General features: G+C 46.7%; 1 protein-coding gene across 13 annotated transcripts in view; it reads left to right on the forward strand.

Moving 5' to 3' along the window:
- CLIP1 (CAP-Gly domain containing linker protein 1) overlaps positions 1 to 18,323 on the forward strand; it is a 139,780-nt gene extending 121,457 nt beyond the window's left edge. For 6 of the 13 annotated variants that reach the window (XM_015417695.1, XM_015417690.1, XM_015417697.1 and 3 more), the window contains 7 exons: positions 1,634 to 1,686; positions 7,326 to 7,443; positions 8,317 to 8,467; positions 9,373 to 9,422; positions 11,329 to 11,334; positions 13,746 to 13,870; positions 16,607 to 18,323. In XM_015417695.1, coding sequence (XP_015273181.1) covers positions 1,634 to 1,686; positions 7,326 to 7,443; positions 8,317 to 8,467; positions 9,373 to 9,422; positions 11,329 to 11,334; positions 13,746 to 13,870; positions 16,607 to 16,829 — 726 coding nt within the window. In that variant the 3' untranslated portion in view covers positions 16,830 to 18,323. Of the gene's footprint in view, positions 1 to 1,633; positions 1,687 to 3,360; positions 3,382 to 7,325; positions 7,444 to 8,316; positions 8,468 to 9,372; positions 9,423 to 11,328; positions 11,335 to 13,745; positions 13,871 to 16,606 lie in introns of all 13 variants that reach the window. The other 7 variants (XM_015417693.1, XM_015417698.1, XM_015417699.1 and 4 more) reach the window with 3 other exon arrangements.
- The last annotated feature ends 235 nt before the right edge of the window (positions 18,324 to 18,558 follow it).

The raw sequence follows: 18,558 nt of genomic DNA on the forward strand, positions 1-18,558 counted from the left end.
TGTGTTGTGTTGGCGGGGGGGGGGGGGGCAACAGTGGGAGGGCTTCTAGTGTCCCTGCCCCGCTGCTGGACCTCCTGATGGCATCTGGTATTTCTGGCCACTGTGTGACACAGAGTGTTGGGCTGGATGGGCCTTTAGCCTGATCCAACATTGGCTTCTCTTATGTTCTTATAAGAGGGAATTAGATAAGCATATGGAGCAGAGGTCCATTGGTGGCTATTAGCCACAAGGTATAGATAGGGACTCTCAGTCTGGGGCAAGTGATCCTCTGTATTCTTGGTGCTTTTGGGGGGGGCAACAGTGGGAGGGGCTTCTAGTGTCCCAGCCCCACTGCTGGACCTCCTGATGCCCCCTGGTATTTTTGGCCACTGTGTGACACAGAGTGTTGGACTAGATGGGCCATTGGCCTGATCCAACATTGGCTTCTCTTATCTCTCCTTATATATAATTGAATAGTGGGTGCCAAAGTTCTAATTCTAAAATGCACTCCCTTAGTGTATGGCTGATGGCACTGCTCCTCAGCATATATCGCCACCAATCAGAAGGCAAAGCCCAGGTCCCGCCCATACCACAACTGCTGCGACAACCTGATCTTTTGCATATGGAAGCTGATTGGACTTCACTCCATTCCACACCTCAAACTCCCCCCCCCGCAAGGCAGTTGGAATGTCAGTTGCATAGGGAACCTGCTGTATTCTGGTGGTGTGCAGGTCCCAGGTTCATGTTTTAAAAGCAGACTGACACTGTTTGCCCAAAGCCAGAGCACTCTCCCAGAGCCTCTTTCTAGCTCCCGTTGTATTTATTTCCACAACGGGCCTTATTTCTAGTGTTCTTATAAGAGGGAATTAGATAGACATATGGGGCAGAGGTCCATCAGTGGCTCTTAGCCACAATGTATAGATAGGAACTCACAGGCTGGGGCAGGCGATGCCCTGTATTCTTGGTGCTTGGGGGGGGGGGGCAACAGTGGGAGGGACTTCTAGTGTCCCAGCCCCACTGATAGACCTCCTGGTGACACCTGGTATTTTTGGCCACTGTGTGACACAGAGTGTTGGACTGGATGGGCCATTAGCCTGATCCAGCATCGGCTTCTCATATGTTCTCTTATGTTATTATGATTACGGCCTCTAAACTGTACTTGCATCAGACCCCCATTAGTTGTGACATTTGTATTGAATGTGGATTGTTGTGACATCTACCTTCACAAGCTACAGTTTCACTACTGGCCTTCCCTACCAGTACCCTGTGTGGCCGCCTGGCCACAGAGACGGCAGCACAAGGAGGATGTCCTCCTTCGCTAGGAGAGGTGGAGAGAAGGAGCGGAAACACTGGAATGAATGACTTGCGCCTACGCAAAACTGTGGTGTCTGAATGCAACTGTGCGTGTCCGTGTGAGTGAGAGCAGCAGACATTGGTTTCATGTGCCTGCAGGGATTAACTGATATCTATTAACCAATCTAAGTTGGATTCCCCCCCCCCCCATATCTCTGGGAACAAATTCCTATTTTTTCCCCTTTGCTCGATGCGTAGATTGTAAAGGATAGCCTAATGTTATAAACAGAACAGGGTTTTCTACAATTCTCGATGTTGCATGGTAAATAACAATTTCTGTTTTCTGTTTTTTGTCTTTCAGCTGGACGAAGAGAGATCGGTCCTCAATAACCAGTTGTTAGAGATGAAAAAGAGGTAACTTGTGAGTGTGTGTGAGTTGTGTGTGTGTGTGCATGCATGTGTGCTGATCACTAGAAGAATGGGATAACGTTAAAAAGTGTGGTGACTGTTCCAGTCCTTCTATCCTTTTGCGATAGAAATCCCCCAGGATCGCTCATTTCCACTGTTTAAAAACGTCTTTGCATGGGAAGTACTGAATACATGCAAACAGTTGCATCTTTCTCATCCCTAAAAATGAAGTACAAATGCTTGATTTTTTTTTTAAAAAAAGAAACATTTAACATTGCGTAACCTAGCACGTGCCATCTCAGTTAGACGTTTCCTTCTCTGTTCTCTGCATTTCAGCACCCGAGATAATTCAGTGCCATTTTCAGTGTCCGGTGGAACATTTATTATATCACTTGAACATGATTTGACACAAATGAGAAGCCCTCCCGCAGATCAGCTTCCAAATGCCTCACATAGGATAGTTGCCAAAGTACTGCTAAGAGGACTTTGCCCGGGCCTGAGAGAGAGGCATGTCCAAACTAACTTTTTGACAACCTCAATTTAGTTGACAAAGAAGGCGGCCTGGGGGAAATGTGCCACCTTCACACAATGCCTATTCATGCAAAGTCTTTGTCTCAGTAGTTGACCCTATTTTGAGATACCGTAAAATTATTCTAGGTTAGTGACAGTTTCCCTTTTCAGTCTGTACGGCCCAATTAACACACCCAGAATCCAGCAGTGACACTCTCACCACTTAGTTTGCTAATGAGAAAAGTAGCAGATTCATTTACGTGGAAGCATTAATGAATTCTCTCTGAAGCACACTTGCAGCTTTACCTGCAGAGAATAGTGATGCCTTTTTTTTTTGGACTTGGCATTAGAAGCTGGTCCTGCATTGGGCAGGGGGTTAGCCTAGATGTGTCTGTATGGCCCCTTCCAACTCTGTGATTCTGTGATTCTATAAGTATGATGGCGAATCAGGAAATTAAACTCATCAGAGGGCTGACAAGCCAAAAGCATCGACCTCTTTGGTTCTAAGAAATAGCAAGAGGATCTCCTTGTAACCTCTTTATTTCTTTGCTGAGCTGGGGGCAAGGGTATGAAAGACAAGATGTCTCAGGCAGGTGGAGGTGACCAGACGCTCAGCTCCAAGTCATTTTCCCCCTCGCCAGAATGTTTCCTTTTTCCCCGCCAGAAAATGGGAGTGCGCAAATGGTCAAAGTGGGTGTTAGATACTTAAGGCTCTATAGTTAAAGAAGGGCACGGTGTTACTTCAGTTCATTAGACCCATTGTGGATTTGCTAACTGTCTGACTGTCTCTGAGCTTGCGCTATTCTCTCAATACTCATTTCACTCCTCTCTCTTCCCTTTCCAACCCTGGCTTCCTTTGCTATATCTGTGTGTCTTTAATGGTAAGACTAAAGAAAGTCTATCCACGTTACAATAAATAACTTTTTCCTCCAGTAAAGTTGTACATATTTTTGGCTGCCTTTCGTTCCCTTCAGTGTCTTGCTTTCTTTTTGGTTTTGGTTTCGTAAAATACTCAGCAGTTATTAAGTCTTTTGTTTTGTTTTTAATTTTATTTTTTTTACAACAACAACAGAATTCACTTCAGTGCAAATTTAGTTCTTCTTTTACTGTATTTTGCATTTCTCTTCCATGTTTCTAACATGTGGTTCTTGTTATCTTGCATTTTTAAAGCTTGCCCAGTATCACTTTAAGGTATTTGCTTCATTATTGGAATTTCTTGTTTTGGTTTTTTTTTTTTTTTGTGGCAAGGGAAGAATCTGGGTGAGGATTGTAGCAGGGGCCTCTAGCTGTTCTGACATCACAGCAGCTCAGCCAATAGCAGGCCAGATGCTGTTCTTGCCGTCTGGCCCTTCTCCGAGACCAGAGCAGAACAGCCAGCGGCAGGTAGCGTTATAAAGGTGATCTGGACAGATTGCTCATTGACTGCCCCGCGTGCCACCCAGCAGCAGTGTCTCCAAACGTGCACAAGCGCACGGATCTACCCAGTTCAGTGGAGCAAGTCCCGTTCAGTTCGATGGGCCTTCTGTAGGAAACCTATCTTTCAGATTGCAGTAGAACAAATTTAGAGTCCAGTGGAACCTTTGAAGACCACTGAAGTTTTATTCAAAGTATGAACTTTTGTGTGCATGCACACGCAAGCTCATACCTTGAATAAAACTTTGTTGGTCTCGAGAGGTGCCTGTCGGATTGCAGTCGGCTTACTGTACAGAACTTGGAATTACTGTAGAAAACGGATATGAACCTTCCCCCTCAGTACAAAAATGAAACTATTGTTCAATTTATGGAGATCTCTGATCCGTGAAATTGTCTTTCAAGTTCAGAATAACCGCACTCCTATCTTCTTGGGCTTTCTTGGCATGATAGATCTTGCAGATTGCAGGAGGTTATGTATGTATCTATGTGTCTCCCAATATAACTGATCCCAGCACGAACCACACCGTTTTGACCTTGAGATATATATCAGGAGAGACTCCCCAGGGCAATTTTGGTGCCTAAAGTAGGACAGCTAAGTGGATTCTATCCCATGGTAGTTAAAACGTAATAAACCTAAACTGACAAATGTGCTGCCTTAAAACGTTACCTCGCTGTCTCGCTTTGCCTAATGTTAGGGCTGGTCCTGAATCCATATCATAAAAGGCAGTTGAAACGTTAGTTTTTGGTGTTTCTTCCACAAGGGTTTGTGCTCTAACAGCCTTGCTCACCCTTGGTATGTTCAGAGGCATGAAGTGGGAGAGACTTTTCAGAGTCAAGGAGGTGAAGAGAGAAGCGCTGTAAAAATAAAAGCGGACGGAATCTGTGAAATGAGCCTTGACTGTTGCTGGTCTTCCCAGAAGAGCTAAAAAGTGTCTGTTGCCGGTTGGAGGGCCCATATGACAAGTTGCTGTTACATCCAGAGCTGTGTATGACCCGAACCATGTTCCCTCTAAGCTGAGTCAGTGTGAGCTAACTCAGTTTTTTAGCCTCCAGCTGACAGATTTTTGCCTTAGCTCAGGAAGGAGGGCTCCAGAGCAAACTGATTCATCCGGCAGCCAAAACGCTCGCTCACAGCTTTAATGCCGGTAGCTCACCAAGTAGAATTTTTGCTCACAAGACTCCACAGCTTAGAGGGAACGTTGGACCCATGTCCATGCACTTTTACCACAAGAGCACAGTCTTTTCCATTTGGGGCGCAGAGAGAAGCTTACAAACTTCTCCATGTCCTTATCCTCTGTGTCTCGAATGTGGCGAACCGGAAGGCACAGATCCCCAACCAAATGAGCGCAGAATGCGCACGTGCACCCTCACTCACTCCCCCCGCACACCTTCACTCACTCCCCCAAGTGTGCCCACTTCTGTTCCACCAAGCCTGCTGTGGCTTGATACCCCCCCCCTTCCTGGTCCAGGTGGCCCCTGTCCCTCTGCACTCTACACAGAGTCTCGCTTAGCAGCCGAGGGTCACCCCATTAAATCGAGGTTTTCTTTCATGCGCTGAAGCATTCTGCAGAACCAAAGCTGGGGCTTAAATGTCACTGAACTTCTCTAGAACAAAAACAGCGTTTGTGATATTTAGGGAGGCCACTCCAGCCAGCTTGCTTCTCCCCCCTCCCCCTTAACTCTTTCACTGTTCCAAAAAAGAAAGAAAAAAATCCGATCCAGCTGTCGTGTGTGCCTCTGTGTCTGTACATCCCAGATTCTTCTCTCGCTGCTTCCATCCCTAAAAATAAACATCTGCATAACTCTGAAAGGCCTTCTGTGCTGTCTTGCCACTGTTGCTTGCTTTTTATGCATATTTTCCCCCCTGGGCTACTACTGCAAGGATCAAAACCGTGTTTCATTATGCTGGCTATCGTGGTTCTCACTAACTGCAGGTTTCCTCTCTCTGGTGCAACCTACGCTTTATCCCTTCCTTAGTTTGCATTGTGTTATGTCTGGACTTGCATGATCGACTCTCTCTCTTCCTGGCCCCCTCCTGCTTCTTGGGCAATGACCATTCCGTTTGGCCATCAAGCTGGGAGCATAGCCGCAGGCAGGAGGAGGTTTAGTCCCTGGCATCTCCAGTTAAAGGATTCTCGGGTGTTGGGGAAATTATTTCTCTACCTGAGTCCTTGAGGACACAGTGCTGAGCCAGAAGGAACCAATGGTCTGACTCTGACCCAAGTGCAAAAACTTCATATGTTTGTATAAGTTCAGATTTCTCTGATAAAGAGCAGAACCCACTGTGGACATCTTCTATACGGGCTCCCCTTTGCAACAAATAATAGCGTTCCCTTCTTTTCAGTGGGGTTTCTAGAGGCATTGCTTGGTGGGTGCAATAAGAAAGATAGCATTGAGTGACCCACAAGAAGAAGAAGAAGGAGATTGGATTTATACCCTGCCCTTCACTCGAAGTCTCAGAGGGGCTTACAAACTCCTTCCCCTTTCCCTCCCCACAACAGACACCCTGGGAGGTAGGTGGGGCTGAGAGAGCTCTGGCAGAAACTGCTCTTTTTCAAGAACAGCTCTGACAAAACTATGGCTTGCCCAAGGTCATCCAGCAGCTGCAAATGGAGGAGTGGGGAATCAAACCCGGTTCTCCCAGATTAGAGTCTACACCAAACTGGCTCTGAAGGCAGTTAAAGTTTGGACACGTGTGGATTGCAGCACCTGTAATTTATAGTTTTTGTTGCTTTCATCCATTCTGGATCAGATGTGGTGGGTGCCGCGTGCTCAGCCTGGGCTTGTTCAGCCTCTGCTGCCGAGCCTTTCCATGCCTGTCATGAGAGGCATAAGCTACTCCCATCCCCAAGTGCTCTGAAACAGCTTATATGATGCAGGCTGATATCAGTTGCTTCACTCACATGGCCAAGTAATGATACCTTGGGGCTACCCAAATACACTGTTATCTGAAGATGGTGTTTTCCTATCTGATCTTCAGCCACAGCTTTGGTTGGGAAGTCTCAGTTTCTAGGAGAGGGTGATAAGTTCTCTCATCTTCCCACATTGCATCACCTTCTGTTAAAAAATCTCCCTGTTGCCGAGCCCTGTTAGAGCCTGAAAATTGCCTCTGGTGGGATGGTTATTTATTTAATTCCATTTTTGTCCCGCCCTCCACGTGAACAGGCTCAGGACGGGTCACAAAGTCGCACAGTCTCAACAATAATCGTTAAAGCAATAACTTAAAACAATAATAGAAACAGCAGCCAAGTTTGAAGTTGGCATTAGAGCAATTAGTGTGGACCAGCCGATACTTCCAGCTTCACCCATGCTTTGCATGACAGCTGTACAACTGAGTTTTGCATGTTTCGCGTTGCTTGTTAATAACTATTTTTCAAGAAGTAACAAAACTTGGAAGTTTAGGTTTCTCCCCTTCCGCCGTTCTCTATCCCCTGTCTCCAAATCCTATTAACATCTTTCTTTAAACTCTAATGGATACGATGATATGCAGTATCTGGCATGAATCTTCGTAGGTAAAACTTTTCATTTTATTTCCGCTGTTGTAAAGTCCCAGATAATTTCAGCCAAATACAAAGTCTCAGTCAACTAAAGTAGAACTGAAACTTTCTGTCTAGAACTGTTTCCAGAAATCAACTTTTTAATTTTTTTTTCTTGGTTTCGAAGTAGCATTAATAGAACCAGTCTTCACCTAACTTCTGAAACTGTTTGACTCTCTCTTTTAGAGAATCCGAGTTAAAAAAAGAAATTGATGAAGAGAGAACTTCTTTACAGAAATCCCTCAGTATTACTAGTGCCTTGATCACAGAGAGAGATGAAGAGCTGGAAAAACTCAGAAATGAGGTACCATTCTAGAAACGTGAACTCTCGGCTTGTTGGCAAAATACCCCATTTTCCTCTTGGGCGAGTGCTTCCAAATAGACAAAATATAGCATCACGAAATTGGTATACGCCATATGAAGGTGTCCTGTGGGGAAACAGAACAAATTTAGAGTCCAGTGGCATCTTTAAGTCCAACAAAGGTTTATTACCTTGACTCTAAGACCGATTTCACACAAGAGCTGCGCCGCGGTCGCGCCTCCCTTTGCCCCGCTTCTATTGGTCAGTTTCCCACTCGAAGCCGCACGGCTGCATTTTGACCCGTGGCTTCGCCCGATTTCCCCCACGGTTTTGTGATCCTGTTTTTTTGAGGATCTTGAAACCGTGGGGAAAATCGGGCAAAGCCGCGCAGCTTCGAGTGGGAAATTGACCAATAGAAGCGAGGCAAAGGGAGGCGCGACTGCAGCGCAGCTCTTGTGTGAAATCGGTCTTTATTTGTTCTGCTGCTTCAGACCAACACAGCTGACCACCTGGAACCATCTGTGGGGAAATAGTGGGCTTAGATGCGTTAGCACAAGGTCTTGCCACTGGAGGACATGGTCAGATGAAAAGTTCAGCAAATGACACGGGGGTGCATTTGCTGAACCTGAAAAGCCGTCTTTGAAGTTTAGCCAACCAGGGATCCTGGGGGAACTCATGAGGGTAGTATAACGAGGTTGGTTGATCCCTGGTGGTTTGGACTCCAGCATCTGGTAGCACGCAGTCTGCTATTTCTGGTTATTGTGACTACTGGTTACCTTAGATAGACCTACATTTCACATATTTATGGCTCTGCTCCCTTTTAAGGTTTTGTTTCCTTCAGCCTGTATGTTTTCTTCCTCTCTCCCACTTATGCAGGTCACTGTACTTCGTGGGGAGAACGCCACTGCGAGGAGTTTGCATTCTGTAGTTCAGTCGCTGGAGTCTGATAAGTTGAAACTTGAGCTAAAAGTAAAGAATCTGGAGCAGAAGCTCAGAGAGAGCCAGAATCTACCTCCCGGCTCCTCAGGTAAATGCAGCTCTGGTCCGCTTGCTGCATCTTTGCTGTTGCAACTTGGCTGAACTCTGGCTGGCCACACGCATTGGATCCCTTCAGACCGCACGGTTAATTTGGGATCCCGCCGTGCGCCGGTGGCAGAAGTTCTCCATCTTAAGTGCCCACCGCATCATCTAAATCCACCCTCTCGAAGGAAGTGACTTAACAATAGTAATTCAGTCAGGGTAAGATCTCTCGATATGTTATCTTGTTGACATTCTCCTTGGATAACCTTGGGCGTGTGAAAACCGCCATCCTTGGGTCAGTCATCATGGGTCATCCGAACCAGGAGTGGGGTACGCCTGTCATGTTATCGAGTGCCATGACCAGTGCTCCCTCTAAGCGGTGGAGTCTTGTGAGCAAAGATTCTACTTTGTGACCTGCGGGCATTAAAGTTGTGAGCAAGGGATTTGGCTGCTGCACAAATTAGTTTGCTCTGGAGCCCTCCTTCCTGAGCGAAGACAAAAATCTGTGAGCCGGAGGCTAAGAAACTGTGAGCTAGCTCACAATAACTCAGCTTAGAGGGAACACTGGTACCATCCCTTGGTTGCAGGTGTGTCCACATAAGAATTCTCTGTCCCTTGTAGGCACATGTAATTGTCCAGGCGAGGGTCTCCTTTTTCTAATCAGAAGGTGGACAGAGATCTTCCATTTTCAAACTGGCAGCTGTGCCATAGAGTTCATGTAGCCAGCTGATCTGCATGGTCTTTCCAAACGGCAGAGAGACTCTTAGCGTGTGTCTGCACTCAATCAGAAATGTGGGAAGATGGGCAGTGGGAACAGTCCTGCTCACCACCAAATTGTGAGCTCTCGAAGAGTCTTAGATGGTTTTAGTCTGGTGGCAATAACACAGGTACCTTTTCTCTCTCTCTCCCAAGATGACATAGCTGGTGGCACCATCCAGGATGAAAACGCCCAGGAAAGCCAGGTATGGTTTCTGAGGTATTGGGGGCCCTGTAGCAGCAGTGTGTTTGGCCACCCATGACTGACTCCCCACCCTGTTTTTCTTCCTTGGTGGGAGTGACAAACGTAGCAACAGGGGCCAGGTGTGACAGTGAGACAGAAATCATGCAGAGTCACATAAGGAAATGGTGGAGCAAGTGGGGTGTGGCTGGCTGCGTGGAGGGAGGCCAGCTGAGGAGAGTGAGAGAGGGTGCCAAGACCCTTCCCTGCTCCCACCTGAAAAACGAGTTGGCTTAGCTGCCAGCAGTCCTCCATCTATGCGGGCACCCTCTTAGCCTCAGGGACAGAAACAAATCAGTTAGACTTATTCTGAGGGTTCAATAGAGACTTTATAATCTATCTGTTCTGAGGGCTTGCAAGTTGCAAGGAATCACGAGAGCCAGTTTGGTGTCGTGGTTAAGAGCGCAGACCCTAATCTGGGAGAACCAGGTTTGATTCCCCACTCCTCCACTCGCAGCTGCTGGTGTGACCTTGGGTCAGTCATAAGCTGTTTCAGAGCTGTTTTCTCCCAAGCAGTTCTCGAAAGGGCTCTCTCAGCCCCACCTGCCTCACAGGGTGTCTGTTGTGGGGAGGGGAAGGGGAAGGAGATCGTAAGCCGCTCTGAGACTCCTTCGGGTCGTGAAGGGCGGGGTACAAATCCAGTCTCATCTCCATCGTTGGTTTATCATATGTAATAGTGATGTCTTATAATAGAAAGCCATTCTATAAAAAACATATGTAAATCATTCACGTCAACTGGTCTCTTCTGTGAATGACCCTTAGCAGGACAATCCACTTATTGTGCCACTTTGTACATTACAAATATGTCTGAATCTGATAACTGATAAATTTAAGTTCCGGCTGCAAAGGCTAACCAGTCATGTCCGTAAGAAAGATATAACTCCAGAAATGCCTCTCTAAGAGGCAGGCAAAAAAATTTAAAAATTAAAAATGACAGATTGGGTATAAATCCAATCTCCTCCTCGTCCTCCTCCCCTCCCCCCCCCTCCTTTATAGTGGTTAGTGAGGTAGTTCAAGCACTTATCTCTGCAGGAGCAGGGTGGGCTGCCAGGGTTAGAATGAGTAATTGGAGGCAAGCGTTGTCAGTCATAAAGGTTAATCTCATACCCATGACATTTATTTAATTTGCTTGTTTTAACTGAAACCAGATTGCTTGTTTAATTTTACTTTTCTGTTAGAGCCAGTCTGCTGTAGTGGTTAGGAGCGCGGACTCTAATCTGGAAGAACTGGGTTTGATTCCCCACTCCTCCACGTGCAGCTGCTGGTGTGACCTTGGGTCAGTCACAAGTTCTCTCAGAGCTGTTTCTGTCTTACCTGACCCACAGTCTTCCTTCTTATGATATATTGCAATATTGGCCGAGCTCTACTAATGACCCCGCATTGTCTCAAGGCTTTCTGAAGGTTTAAAGTGGCAAGGAACAAGGGGGCCATAGGACTGCACAGCACTCTAAAGACAAATCCATTGCAGTTACTTTCCTATTGCCTATACGCTGATGTGCACCTTATGCACAGGTGTGTAATTTTCAAGTAGGATGAACCCCTTTATGGTTGATGGACAGTGCTCAGTGTGAGTACTTAAGCCCAATGTGTTCCACACATGCGGAGTTTCAGCAGCAGTTGGTAAATGCTGCTTCAGCAGAAGTCTCAGAAATGAAGGCTGTTTTAAAATGCCGCTTTGTTTCATTGGTTGAAAAATTGGGAAGGTGTGGAGGAGGGGGAAGGTGAGAGACGACAGCCAGCAGGCCTGCTTCTTGGTAACCCGCTGCTTATAGACTTGACAGTAAGCAGTGTAACAAACGTACTAACACGTGGTTTCTTTCCCTTTTGCCCTTTGCTTTCGTCCGCTGCTGGGAACGCTTCCCTTCGATCAGCATATGGTTTGTTTCAGCTTTCTCTGCTTTAATTTTGTTTTCGTTTTTTTTTTTTAATTGGCTTTGTCAGTTTTAATCATGATGGTGTAAGCAGGGCAGCTTTTATTTTTCCTTAACTCTGGTCAAGCTGTCCCTCAAGCCAGTTTAGTGTATTGGTTAAGTGCGTGGACTCGAATCTGGGAGAACCAGGTCTGATTCCCCACTCCTCCACTCGCAGCTGCTGGATGACCTTGGGCAAGCCATAGTTCTGTCAGAGCTGTTCTCTCAAGGACAGTTCTGGAAAGAGCTCTCTCAGCCCCACCTACCTCACGGGGCATCTGTTGTGGGGAGGGGAAGGGAAAGGGGTTTGTAAGCTGCTCTGAGACTCTGAGTAAAGGGCGGGGAATAAATCCAATCTCTTCTTCTTCTTCTTCTGCAATGGACAGAGGCAACCTAGCCAGGGCCGGCATTAGGGACAGGCATTGCTGAGCAGTCCCACGGCCTTGGAAGGTTTGTCTTTCTGCAGCAGCAGCTAGTCTGTCCTGACTCTCCAGGTGACGGCCGTGGTGGTAGTGGGCTTCCTGAAAGAACAGGAGAAGCCCTGTCCCTCCTTCCTCCTTTGGCAGTCGCACCATCCCTACAGATGGAGGGTGAAGGTGCTGGCTCCTCCACTTCCTCTTCCTCTCCTCCTTTGCCAGATATCTGGGATCAGGAAGAGCAGTGAGTGCTCCATGGTATTTCTCGCCGCCCCCTCTCCCACCCGTCAGCAGTGGCAGCTGCCGCCACCAGCCCATGGGAGGAGGGCAGCCGAGCAGCGGTTGCTGCTCCTAGCAGCAGTTCCAGCCACAAATGGACCACTGACTCAACCAAGGTTGCACCCCACCAATGTTCACTGTGCAAAAACGATTTTAGTCCCATTACAGTCCACGAATTTGCTTCTTCTCTTTTTGTTTCTTTATTTTACGTCATGCAGTGCTTTATTTTACATCATGCAGTACGAGAGCCAGTTTGGTGTAGTGGTTAAGTGCGCGGACTCTAATCTGGGAGAACTGGGTTTGATTCCCCACTCCTCCACTTGCACCTGGCTGGATGACCTTGGGCAAGCCATAACTCTGGCACAGCTGTTCTTGAAGAAGAGCTGTTTCTGTCAAGAGCTCTCTCAGCCCCACAGGGTGTCTGTTGTGGGGAGGGGAAGGCAAAAGGAGACTGTAAGCCGCTCTGAGACACCTTTGGGTAGTGAAGGGCGGGGTATAAATCCAATCTCTTCTTCTGCTGCTGCTGCTTCCAACAATTGCCATGCGACTACAGATTTCCCGGGTAAACAATCTGTTTCCCTCAATGCTTCATCAGGTCGCTTTATACTTGGAGCCAGTGTTCTGCTTCTCCTACTCAGATTTAATCTTGTGTTTTCTCGGCATCTGCTGGCTCTCATTTGGCAAGCCGATGCCAAGAGAATGCAAGATCAATTCTGAGTAGGAGACATAGAGCACAGGCTCCAAGTATAAAGCGACCTGACGAAGCATTGAGGGAAACAGATTGTTTACCCTGGAAATCTGTAGTCACATGGCAATTGTTGGAAGCAGCAGCAGCAGCACTGCATGACGTAAAATAAACAAAAAGAGAAGAAGCAAATTCGTGGACTGCTCCTAGCAGCGGTGGCTGTTCATTCACCTGGGCAGATGAGCACAAAGCAATGATAAACAGAAGCAGCTGCTGCCCTTTGCTTGCCTGGCCCCTCCAGCTCTTTCACGGCTGTGCCAAGGAAGTGCCCTACTAGAGAGCATCCTGCCAGGGGCCTCCCAACCTTGACCCTGATGGAGACTGGCATGAGCCCTGCTCTGGTTACCCTTATAAAGCACTAAGACACCTGAGGTGGCAGTAATAAAGCGTAATAAAAATGGCATCCCACCAGCTGCTAGGTGCTGAGCCTACCAGCTCAACAATTTATTTAGGAAACCAGTCCAGATCATCTTCAGTTTGTTTCTGCCATGCTACCGCTGTAAGAAGATGGAGTCAATGAATTTAGAATTTGGGGGAGGGGGGGTTTGCCCATTAGAAGAGATTTGCTGGAAATCTCCCATCCCACTCCCTCACTATTGGGTTGGCCTCATGTGCTGCCGCAGACAGTTCCTGGCCCTGGATCACATCATGTTTAGCTCCAATAACTGCTGTCACAGAAGACACAATTCGCATTTGCGTGTTGTTCTGTAATTATGCTGATTAATGCTCTTTGAGACCTGAAAGTGCACAGGAGTGTATGTCTGTTTTTTAGGCACAAATAACTAAGTCGGCGGAGCTTGTTTTTGTCTGACAGCCGGTTCTTGCCTTGCAAGTTGCTTGGGCTGATGTTTTTTGTTTTTGCTAAAACTTCGTCGTAAACTATGAACGTTTTTAATCCTGTCTCCTTTTTTTCCTCCGCCGTCTTCAAACTCCTTTAGATCGACTTCCTGAATTCCGTAATCATCGATCTTCAGAGGAAGAACGAAGAACTGAAACTGAAAGTGGAAATGATGTCCGAGGCAGCTCTCAATGGCAATGAGGAAGACGTTATTAACTACGACAGGTATGTTGATATCCACCGGGCGCCGCTGTTGCATTCCATATCTGGGCTGTGTTGCCAGCAGGGGTCATTTCCTGTGGGAGCGCACAGGAGCGGACCTCCGGCAGTAAGGATCTCAGGGGGCGGGCACATGCAACAAGCCCCGCCCCCTGCTCCCAGCAGCCCTCAGTCAGAGCAAGAAGCAGCCAGGTTAGTTGCACAGCCCCCCCCCCCCCCCCCCCCCCGGCCCACCTTCAGGTACAAGCTCTCCCTCCTCTGTGAGGGCGAATCTGCACGTTCCCCAACCCCCAATAGCTAGCCATCCAAAACAGTCCAGTGGAGCCTGAGCGGTGGGTGTTGCCATCTGACCCACTTCCGGTGAGGTCAGGGGGTGTTGCATATGCAAATAAGTTATGCTAATGAATTATGCTAATGAGCTCCTGCACCTCTTTTTCTACGAAAGGACCCCTGGTCGCCAGCCTCCCCGAGATGCCCCCTTAAGTCAGAAACAGTAAGCCAGCTCAGGATGCTCTAGTCCCCTCTCGTGTTACGGTGGTTTTCAGGCTTTCTTCCACTAGGACAGGGATCCCCAACGCGGTGCCCGGGAGCACACGGTACCTGCCCACGCCTTTCCCCGTGCCCGCCAGGTGTTTTCAGAAGAGGATGGGCTCCTCCCCAGCAGTGTCCCCTCTAAGCTGAGTCAATGTGAGCCAGCTCACCGTTTTTTAGCCTCCGGCTCACACATTTTTGTCTCCGCTCAGGAAGGAGGGCTCATTGATGCAGGAGCCCAATCGCTCACTCACAACTTTAATGCCAGTGGCTCACAGAGTAGAATTTTTGCTCACAAGACTCCTCAGCTTAGAGGGAGCATTGCTCCCAGTTTGGTGCAGTGGTTAACTGCGCGGACTCTAATCTGGGAGAACTGGGTTTGATTTCCCCACTCCTCCACTCACAGCTGCTGGATGACCTTGGGCAAGCCATAGCTCTGACAAGAGCTGTTCTTGAAAAAGAGCAGTTTCTGTCAGAGCTCTCTCAGCCCCGCCTACCTCACAGGGTGTCTGTTGTGGGGAGGGGAAGGGAAAGGAGATTGTAAGCCGCTCTGAGACTCCAAGTGAAGGGCGGGGTATAAATCCAATCTCCTACTACTACTCTTCTTCTTCTCCTTCTCCTCCTCCTCCTCCCTCCCCCAGTAGGGCTTCTGATAGCTTATTTGAGATCTGATTGGCTGTAAAGATTAAAATAACATTTCAGCAACAGCTGACACTACAGTGTTGGTTTTATTCTCTCTCTCTCTCTCTCTCTGACTCTTCTTTCCCAGAGTACTTTTAAAATTTACCCCTCCTATCCAATGTTCCCTCTAAGCTATGGAATCCTGTGAGCAAAAATTCTACTTTGTGAGCTACTGGCATTAAAGTTGTGAGCAGGTGATTTGGCGACCGCATAAATTACTTTGCTCTGGAGCCATCCTTCCTGAGCTAAGGCAAAAATGTGTGAGCCAGAGGCTAAAAAACTGTGAGCTGGCTCACACTAACTCAGCTTAGAGGGAACACTGCTCCTATCCCCCTGTATGTGGGCTTCCCAGGTGGCCATTTTGTGCTGGCACCCATTACCCTGGGTCAGAATTCAAAATCTGGCCACAGGCTCGAAAAGGTTGGTTTCCCCTGTTCCAGGAAACCATTTCTCTGGTTGTTATCGTAGTTAAACTATGTCAGGGCAGCAGTGTGGAGAGTGCTGTTCCTCTGAATTCCCTAACACTGCGAATGGGGATGCCTGTTGATGGATGGGGAGACTGGAAATAGCTACTCGGTATGAGATCAAAGGAGACTTTGACCTTTCAAGGATGTAGGGGGATGGCTTTGTTCCTGACTTCAGTAGCTCCTTAAGTAAAAAAGGTAAGGTAAAGGTTTTCCTTGCTCGAAAGCTAGTCGAATCCGACTCTAGGGGGCGGTGCTCATCTCTGTTTCCAAGCCAAAGAGCCAGCGTTGTCCGAAGACTTCTCTGTGGTCAAGTGGCCGGCATGACTAAACGCTGAGGCACACGGAACGCTGTTCCCTTCCCACCGAAGTGGTACCTATTTATCTACTTGCAGTTTCTTGCTTTCGAACTGCTAGGTTGGCAGGACCTGAGGCCAGAGACGGGAGCTCACTTGGTCACGCGGCACTCGGGTCTCGAACTGCCAAACTACAGACCTTCCAGTCTGCAGCTCAGCATCTTAACCACTGAGCCACCTTACATTCTAACAAAATTTGTGGCAGGGTGTCTTTAAGGTGCTCCAGGACTCTTGCTCAGTTCTACTGCAACACGGCGACCCATCTTGATCTATCTTGTTCATGACTGGCAGGCTAGAGAGAAGCTTCAGCCAGTGCTCTTCAAAAAGTCTAAAGCCTTAGTATGAATTTCAGGCTGCTTGCCTCTCCAATAAAGGCGAATGTAGCCCAAGGAAGTTTTAAGACCTGCAAAGACCTGCAAGGAAGTTTTAAGACCTGTTCCCGGTTTGCAATTAGCAGTCATTCATGGGGGAGGGTTGGGGGAAAGCCCAGAGTTTTCCTTAATGTTCCGTTTGCATCTTAATTGATCAGCAGGTAACAAAATCTTCTCTTCAACAACCTCGCCCCCCCCCCCCAACGGAATTCTGGATTTTCTGTAATCTTTCACTAGAATTGTATAACTGTTTCTGGCAAAGAATCATGACAATAAGCTGAGGAGCAGGGCCATGTTCGACCACAACGAAATGAGCTTTTCCCGTTTTGATCTTGGCAGTGACGAAGAGAACCCTACGAAGAAGAAGCCTCGCCTTTTCTGCGACATCTGCGACTGCTTCGACCTCCACGACACGGAAGACTGTCCGACTCAAGCGCAGGCGATGGACGAGCCGCCGCATTCGACTCATCACGGCAACCGGAAAGAAGAGCGCCCCTACTGTGACATCTGCGAGGTGTTTGGGCACTGGACCACAGACTGCAACGATGACGAGACCTATTGATGCCGCTGAGGAGCGGGGGAAAGGACAGCATCCAGGCCAGCAATTCGGATGTGCTGACCTCAAAGAAAGATTGGGCGGCAGCCCCTCTCCTGCCCTTTCTAAGCTAAAATCAAATAAATACTTTTGCTTGGGCAGGTTTTTTCAGTTTTCCGTTCCAGCTCTTGGGTTTGTATCATCTCTATGGGGAAGCTTCCCCGGGTCATGACATCGACTTATAGGAAATGAAAAAAACACCCTGTTTCAGCTTATTTAAATACCTTTTAAAAATTATGCTGTTTGATTTTCATATTTGCACTAAGCTCTTCAAGCTGTTTTTGTATGTTTTTTAGATTTTTTGTAAAGCTTTTCGACACTGGAATGAGTTTGAGAGATGAGCTCTTTTTTGAATTTTCATCTGCTCGGTTATCTCTTGGTCAAAGAATCTGTAAGCCCTGGTGCGCTACCTAGAGATCTGTAGTGCCTTTATTTCATCAAGATTTCTTAACGGCGTGAACTATTGTGAAGCAGGTAAGCATACAAAGCTACTGTTGGGAATCTTTTTTTTTATACAGAAACTTCTATGCTGTGCACATTGATGGAATCCCTTCCCAGGTTCTTTCTGCTCCTGTAAAGTTGTACATACGTACATATATAAATATATATAAGAAAAGGATTATATTTTGGGAAAAAAATTCTTATTGTCCTTGGTGTTTTGATTCATCTGAATGGACCTCTTTGTGCACACCACAGTAACTTTATTTAATGACTTAGCCTCAATCTTGGGAGATTTTTTTTTACTGACTTCCTGATTGCATGTGCGTGTGTGCGTGTGTATATGAGTGCGTGTAATTAAAAAAAAAATCTCCCAGCAAATTTGTATCCTGTAACAGGTTTTTATTAAAAGTCCGTTCAGAACTCAAGCCTTTTTTTTTTTGATGAATTATTTATTTCCCCACCCTCTTCTGGGACTGAATTTTGTTCCAGATGAATGTAAAACAAAACAAAAAAAAAATCAGTATTTAGTAAACCTTGAATTTTCTAAGAGACTAAAACTTTATGAGAAAAGTGGGCGAAGCTCTGCCATGCTGATTTCTAATATATATGTACTTCCTGATGAGATTATTCTGTCACGGAGTTGGTGATATGTACTACTTAACTTGAGTTAAAAGGTGATGCCACAATAAGTTGGTTTTAAATCTCTCTTTTTTGAATGTCTCAAAACATAAATGTAAAAAAGATAGACTATATCTCTCCTGCTCTCTGTACATTATAGAGAAATTTAACTCTTGTATAGGTGTCTGAATATTATATATATGTATATGCCTTTGGTGTATTTTTTTCCCCTCCAGATTACAGACAGTATTTGGCACATGAGTATAACGTCAATCTTATGTACTTTGTTTGAAATTTGGAGTAATGAATGTATTATAGTGATAGGAACAAAACAAAGCAGGGAAATCAGTATTAAACTTAATCCAAGCGTACTGTATCTTTAATAAAATGGTTATTCTCTTGTCAGAAGTGTTATGTTCTTCCTTCGCCTCAAAGATGTTAGAGGGGTGTCTGAAACTTCTCTTGTCCTTTGGCTCAAACAGGAAATGTGCATGAGAAAACCAGTTTGGAGAAGGCTCCCACTGCAGGTCTGCAGGCAGGATGAGGCCAGTAGAATGGGTGCATTTGTCCCGTATAAGTTGCTGTAGATTTTTCGGGTTGTGTGGCCGTGGTCTTGGCATTGTAGAACCTGATGTTT

Source organism: Gekko japonicus, unplaced genomic scaffold (genome assembly GCF_001447785.1).
Source record: "Gekko japonicus isolate JY-2015 unplaced genomic scaffold, Gekko_japonicus_V1.1 scaffold64, whole genome shotgun sequence".
In the NCBI taxonomy this organism is placed as follows: domain Eukaryota; kingdom Metazoa; phylum Chordata; class Lepidosauria; order Squamata; family Gekkonidae; genus Gekko; species Gekko japonicus.